This window comes from Berghia stephanieae, chromosome 2 (assembly GCF_034508935.2).
Source record: "Berghia stephanieae isolate SIO BIC M18660-M18661 chromosome 2, UCSD_Bste_1.3, whole genome shotgun sequence".
Classification (NCBI taxonomy): Eukaryota; Metazoa; Mollusca; class Gastropoda; order Nudibranchia; family Aeolidiidae; genus Berghia; species Berghia stephanieae.
In genome coordinates, this window is record NC_088361.1 from 12,128,660 (window position 1) to 12,136,159 (window position 7,500).

A 7,500-nucleotide genomic window follows, 5' to 3' on the forward strand; every position below is an offset into this window, starting at 1 on the left:
ATGGTGATGGTGATGTTGATGATGGTGATGATGATGGTGGTGATGGTGATGGTGGTGATGATGGTGGTGATGGTGGTGGTGATGATGGTGATGGTGGTGATGGTGGTGATGATGATGGTGGTGGTGATGGCGATGGTGGTGATGATGAGATGATGAAATGATGATGAGGTGATGATGATGATGATGATGATGATGATGGTGATGATGATGATGATGATGATGATGATGATGATGATGATGATGATGATGATGATGATGATCAGGAGGTGGAGGAAGAGAAGGTTATGTGGTGATGGTGGTAGTGATTATGATGATGGTGGTGGTGTTTATAATGATGACGATATTATGACGGTGACGGCGACGACGACGATGATGATGATGATGATGGTGATGATGATGATGATGATAATGATGATATATATATTATATATATATATATATATATATATATATATCAGTTTTACATGACACTGCTGAACCGTCGCCACGTTTCGTGAAAGTAACATAAGGTGATCATTATATCATTGTGACTAAGTTGTACTAGAACATTGTCTCCAGCATTCTCTATCTATTTCATGCACCGGAAGTATTATATCATGAATGAGAAATACTTACAAGTTTTTCAATTGAAAAGAGCTCTTGAGTGTTTTCCTGCCGATGTGTTGGATATTGTTGTAGCTTAGGTCTCTGTGAATGGACAATAATAGATATTGGTGTAAGAATTTTGGTTTAAAAAGACCGGAATGGAAGCATTGGACAAAGACTATTAATCAGTTAACTGTTTTACTCTGGAAAAACAATTATTAAAAAATTTGGCCAGAAAAATCGTCCTTCAAATATCAAGCGAATCAAACACCCTCCTCATCTTTGCAAAACCTCCCAAACCTGAGACCTCGCAAGGTCTTCCTTTAGTCCCAGGTTTGAGAGATTTTGTAATTTAAATCGATCGAGATTTGAAGGAAGGAAGAGTTCTCTGGCCAAATTTTAAAATACGTGTTTTCTAGAGTACGACAGTTTACTGGTTAAAGAAAAGAAGCAGACATTTCTGGCTAGAAGACAGCCAGTGGATGGACATGTAACGGAAATGATTGTCAAAATCAATAGCTTTGGCATTGGAATTTTGATTAAAAAAATATCAACATAATCCAAGAAAAGACATATTGCGGAAAAAATATGTTTGTTTAAATAAATCCCAGAGAAAAAAACAAAATAAAAAGCAGGGCCCAGCAACAAACACATCGAAAAAAATCAACCTAAAATAAGCCAATAAAGAAATTAATAACGAAAAATAAACCCAACAAAACGGAAAAAAAAGAAAAAAAAAGGAAAAAAAAAAAGAAAAAGAAAATAAAAGAAGACCAAATAAAAACAAAAGAAAACAAAAGCAAATTTAAAACGCAGACCAAACTAAATATAAAATATAAGCAAAGGAATACATGAATAAAATTGATAGAAAAAAGCGATTCATCAGAACAAAAGCTGTTTTAAGATAGACTTAATAGAACCAAACAAATTGTTCTAAAACTGGAGGTCACAAACCACGGATCCAGTCTGAATAGATAGATAAACATTCTTCTAAATGTTCCAACATTTTATTCTTTCATTTATCATTCCGACATTCCTATTAAAATGATTCATTTGCACTATTCATAATAATTGTTTAGAGATATAACATTAAAAAAACAAAACAAAAAAAAAAAAAAAAAAAAAGAAAAAGAAAAAAAGAAAAAAAGAAGAAAAATAAATGGAATTCTAGACTATGAATTTGGATAGAAAAGTAAAAGAAATGGAATTCTAGACTATGGAATTTGGATAAAAAGTTATGATAAATAATTACGCACGATTATTATAATAATTAGTTTTCCTAATGATACGACTGCGCAAGAGCCCATGATATTATTAATTATCGCTATTTAAACAATAATTATTATGATTAAAAAATATTTCAGCGATTCGAGTTTTCAAAGAAAGCAATTTAAACCTAATCGGTCTCACCCACCCACCATGCGCTGTGTCATGATATTTAACCAGCTAATTGCCGTTCTCCAGAAAAAAACCCACTCTTTAAAAAAAAAAAATTGGCCAGAAAAATTCGTCCTTCAAATATCAATCGATTTAAATGACCCTCATCCTGGCAAAAACTCTCAAACCTGGGACATTAAGGAAGACTTCGCGAAGTCCCAGGTTTGAGAGTTTTTACCAAGATGAGGGTCATTTAAATCGATTGATATTTGAAGGACGAGTTTTCTGGCCAAATTTTTAAATAAGAGTTTTTCTGGATTAGGCAAGTTAAATGGTGAAAGAGTTATTCCCCGCTGTTCAGGATAAACAGCCGACGCATCTCGATGACCCGTGATATTATTGTTGTTGTCTTCATACACACCGAGCAAAACGTCAGGCTAAATGTTAAGTCAATACTAATACGAAATGTGACCCAACGTCTCAAAACGATATTACGTCGGGATGGACCAGATGCTATAAAGTCAAATTATAGTTAAACTGGTCAAAAATAATATGAATTATTGGTATTTAGCACTCTAAAATATGATATTCATTCTCCTCTATAAAGCATAACAAACTCAACTCAAGTCTGATATTTCTGGCTACAAATTCTATTTTCAGCAACTTAATAATCCCGACTTAATACCGTTTTGAAATGAGGGGTCACAAATGCGAAATGGTATTGGATTTTGAATGTTGGCCCCACAGACTACTAGGAGCTGTATTCTCTATGGTTGGCCCAGCCCAGTCTCTGGAAGAATAACAAAACGTCATTCTCTCATTCTGGGGTTTGTTTTATTGAGCTTCTTTATATAGCGCAATATCCACTAAATGTGCTCAAAGCACTTAACAAGGGGTCCCTGGTCAACAGCAACATGTAACATGTAGGACGGGACAAGACGCCTGTTAGGTGATATTACAATTTTTCGGGCAGAGACAACGCTGTTAACGGCCAGGTACTCATTTTACACCTGAGTACGGTGAGAGACTGTGAGTAAAGAGCCTTTTCCAAGGACTCAACTATGCGCCGAACGCGAGGCTCGAACCCAGGACCTTCCGATCCGAAAGCGAGTGTCATACAATTATAGACCACAATTTGCTATTTCTGCTTTATGCCACTGATTCATGCGGCATTGAGGCGCTTTGAGCACGTTTAGTGGATATTGCGCTATATAAAAGCTCATTTTGAACGTATGCCGTGCCGAACTAGACTCTCTGGAAGAAAAACAACACTGCATTCTCTCATTCTGGGGAGTGTTTATAGGTCAACGGTGGGTTTCAGCACGTGACCTGACAGGTTGTAAGGTTTACCTTTGCTTTCATCATTTCATTTATCTCCTAAAAAATCTGGAAAGGTGCGTCGCATGAATCAGTGGCATAAAGCAGAAATATAAATGTTGCTGCTCGAAGCTCGAAGAAATAAATAACAATGTGAAATTGAATGTAAGCTTCAATGTAATAATATACGAAAACAGATAAAATGGACGTTTCGGGTTACCCCTTTATCAACAAAACAGGATGAATGAAACACTACAGACGAATGAGATAATGGGGTAGTGGCGTTGTCAACAACCACTTAGCCGCACAGGAAGTCTGATTTTATTTTGGGGGGGGGGAGTGGGGGGGGGGGGGTTCTCTCGAATTTTTCCTTTTTTCCCCATTTGTCTGGCACTATTTCTTACAGACTTATTCAGATCTCTACTTTTATACCACAGACAGAGGTTACCTGATTGTTGGACGATTAACTGCGTTCATTGTTTATTTAGACTCCGAATAAATTCCATTTATCAAATTAAGAAATAAAGGAGCAGGCACAGCGAGTGATTTATTTTTTGGGATGTTTTTTTCTTTCTTGTATTTTTCTTTCTTGCTTTGTCTGGTACCTTTCATACCCACGTGTTCTTTAAATTCCAGATAGTCTAGTTTTCTTTGATGGATTGTTGAGAAGCAATGAATATAAACCAGAAGCGCGCAGGTCTTTAGCCTTTGATTTTACTGAGTGCTTTAAAATTTAAAAAAAAATAAAAATTGAGCTTTATATAGCGCAATATCCACTAAATGTGCTCAAAGCGCTTTACAAGGGGTCCCTGGTCAACAGCAACATTTAACATGTAGGACGGGACATGCCGCCTGCTAGGCGATATTACAATTTTTCGGACAAAGACAACGCTGTTTACGGCCAGGTACTCATTTTACACCTGAGTACGGTGAGAGAAAGTGAGTAAAGAGCCTTTTCCAAGGACTCAACTATGCGCCGAGCGCGAGGCTAGAACCCAGGACCTTCCGATCCGAAAGCGAGTGTCATACCACAAGACCACATAGCCGCACTTTACTTCATTCGTCATCCAGTTGTCCTTAATTTAGGCCACTAGCACATTTTAATCCTTATCTCTGTACAGTTGTACATAGCTATTGTATTTGTCTTTACTCTCTTTTTTATTCCCCCCTCTCTCTCCGTCTCTCTCTCTGTCTCTCTCTTTCTCTCATTCTCTCTTTCTCCCTATCTCTTCCACTCTGTCTCTTTTTCTTTTTCTCGTTCATGATCTCTCTCTCCCTCGCTCTCTCTCTCCCCTCTCTCTCTCTCCCCCCCCCTCTCTCTCTCTCTTTCTCTCATTCTCTCTTTCTCCCTATCTCTTCCACTCTGTCTCTTTTTCTTTTTCTCGTTCATGATCTCTCTCTCTCTCTCTCTCTCTCTCTCTCTCTCTCTCCCTCTTTCTACCTAACTACCTACCTATCAATCTATCTATCCATCTGTCTATCTACCTATATCTATTTATCTCTACTTTCTCCCCCCCCCCTCTCTCTTCCTCTCCCTCTTTCTGTCTACTTACTTACCGACCTATCTCTCTATTTATCTATCTGTCTATCTACCGATCTATTTATCTATCTCTCTCCTCTCTTTTCCACTCGTGCGCGCGCTCTCTTTCGCTCTTTCTGTCTCTCTCTCCCTCTATCTATCTATCTATCTATCCATCTATCTATCTATCTATCTATCTATCTATCTATCTATCTATCTATCTATCTATCCATCTATCTATCTATCTATCTATCTATCTATCTATGTTTCATTTTCTCTCTCGCTCTCTATCTCTTTCTCTCTTTCTTCCCTCTCTTTCTCTCTTTTTCTCCCTCTCTCTCTCTCTTTCTCTCTCTCTCTCTCTCTCCATCTCTCTCTCCATCTGATATTTTTTGTTTTGATGTTTTCAAAACATGCACTTTCTACCTGTACAGCTGAAGATGGCCAGATAATTCTAATGAAAGAAATTACCCAAGTCAGACAAATCTGTTCAACCATTCATCCCTACAGAAACCCAAATTCATTTTGTCTGGTGGGAGATAAAAGCTTATTTGTATATACATTTGGTAATGATTTTTTTCTTTTGTGTTTTTTAAAAAAAAGATTTTCTTATCTATCGACAGTATTTGGGTTATCTCAATGCTCACTTATTGTTCTTTCTAGTCAAAATGATAAGATGTTGATAATGATGATGATAATAATAATGATAATAATAATAATAATAATAAGAACAATAATAATAATAATAATAATAATAATAATAATAATAATAATAATTATTATTATTATCATTATTATTATTATTACTATAATTAATATTATTATTATTACTACTACTACTACTGCTACTGCTACTACTACTAATACTACTACTACTACTACTACTACTACTACTACTACTACTACTACTACTACTGCTACTACTATCACCACAACTACTACTACTACTACTACTGCTACTACTACTACTACTACAACTACTACTACTACTATCACCACAACTACTACTACTACTACTATCACCACAACTACTACTACTACTACTACTACTACTACTACTACTACTACTACTAATACTACTACTACTACAATTGTTACGGTGAATTTTTACGAAGCTGCAATAATAATCTACGATCCGTTGTTTTTTTTTTCTATTTGTAGTTAGTATCTAGCACAAAATCTCATTTTGACTACAGTAATAAATAGTGTATGGAATTTATAGGTAAATGTTAGAGGCAAGAGGACACCGGCTGGTGGAAAGATCAAGGATCTTGAAATCCTTGAGATGTGTTGGCGTCTACAAGATTGGCGAAACTCATCGACATTGGAATATGTTGTACATTCTATTCATCGCGGTCTAAGTCCTTTTTGATGCTTTAGATAGTATGCGCTTGGCTTAGAAGCTCATAACATTGCCATCCGGAAGTATAATGAACCAACACACAAAATTATGTGTTATCATGAACTTTTATAGTCTGGGTAATACAGCTTTGTGAGAATTACTCACAAACGCGGATGGCAAAAAACAATAACAAAGACCCGAGTGACGTCATCTTCGAACTATCTAATAGATAGTTCGAAGATGACGTCACTCAGGTCTTTGTTATTGTTTTTTGCCATCCGCGTTTATGAGTAGTGCTCACTGAACTGTATTAACCCGACTATAAACGTTCATGGATACACACAGTTTTGTCTGTTGGTCCGTTATACTTCCGGATGGCAATGTTATGAGCTTCTTAGCCAAGCGCATACTATTTATAGATAGTTCGAAGATGACGTCACTCAGGTCTTTGTTATTGTTTTTTGCCATCCGCGTTTATGAGTAATGCTCACTGAACTGTATTAACCTGACTATAAACGTTCATGGATACACACAGTTTTGTGTGTTGGTCTGTTATACTTCCGGATGGCAATGTTATGAGCTTCTTAGCCAAGCTCATACTATCTATAGATTGATGCTATGCGTTTAGGTAAAATACTCATTCAGAAAAGAGGATGGTGCAGGTACTTATGTTGATAATAACAAGAAATGAAGTGAGTAGGAATTGTCAGAAGACAATAGAGAATAAATGGAATAGAGTGGTGGACAGCTCATACGGTAGAGTCACGTTCTCCCGGGCCAGGCGGAGTTGTCGTACCAGTAAGGTCGCGGGTTCGATCCCCAATCACCGCCGCGAAAATTTTTATTCTTTATTGTCTTCTGGCACTTTCTTACTCACTTCATTTCTTGGTAAATAAATAAATTAAATAAAATTCCCTTTATTCATCTCATAGGGGAAATTTGTCTCTAGGGTCTATTCCAAGGGAAGACTGGAATAACCCAGGCGTGAGCCGCAGCGCAGCGCCGCAACTTGAGCTAGGGCGAGGTGACTTGCTCAAGGCTACACATCCGCAAAACTATGAGTAACCTTGTTGAGCGTTTATAATCTGATTGATATAATTTAGTGAGAACTAATCATAAAAATGTCTGTCTTAAGACAGCAACAAAGAGCTCAGTGACGTCTATTTCCTTCATTTTATAGATAGAACGAAGCTGACGTCACTCAGGTCTTTGTTATTGTTTTTTTTACCATCCTAGTTATTGAGTTATTTTCACTAAACTATATTAACCAGACTTAAAACGTTCAAGGTTACACATGGTTTTGTGTGTTGCTCCGTTATACTTCCGGATGGCAATGTATGTTGTGAGTTTTTTTTTTAGC

At 36.7% G+C, this 7,500-nt stretch overlaps 1 protein-coding gene across 3 annotated transcripts in view; it reads right to left on the reverse strand.

The window, feature by feature from the left end:
- LOC144964328 (slit homolog 2 protein-like) overlaps nucleotides 1–7,500 on the reverse strand; it is a 242,125-nt gene that overhangs the window by 75,701 nt on the left and 158,924 nt on the right. For all 3 annotated transcript variants that reach the window (XM_078898435.1, XM_078898434.1, XM_078898433.1), the window contains exon 6: nucleotides 616–687. In XM_078898435.1, the coding sequence (XP_078754561.1) occupies nucleotides 616–687 (72 nt within the window). The remainder of the gene's footprint in view (nucleotides 1–615; nucleotides 688–7,500) is intronic.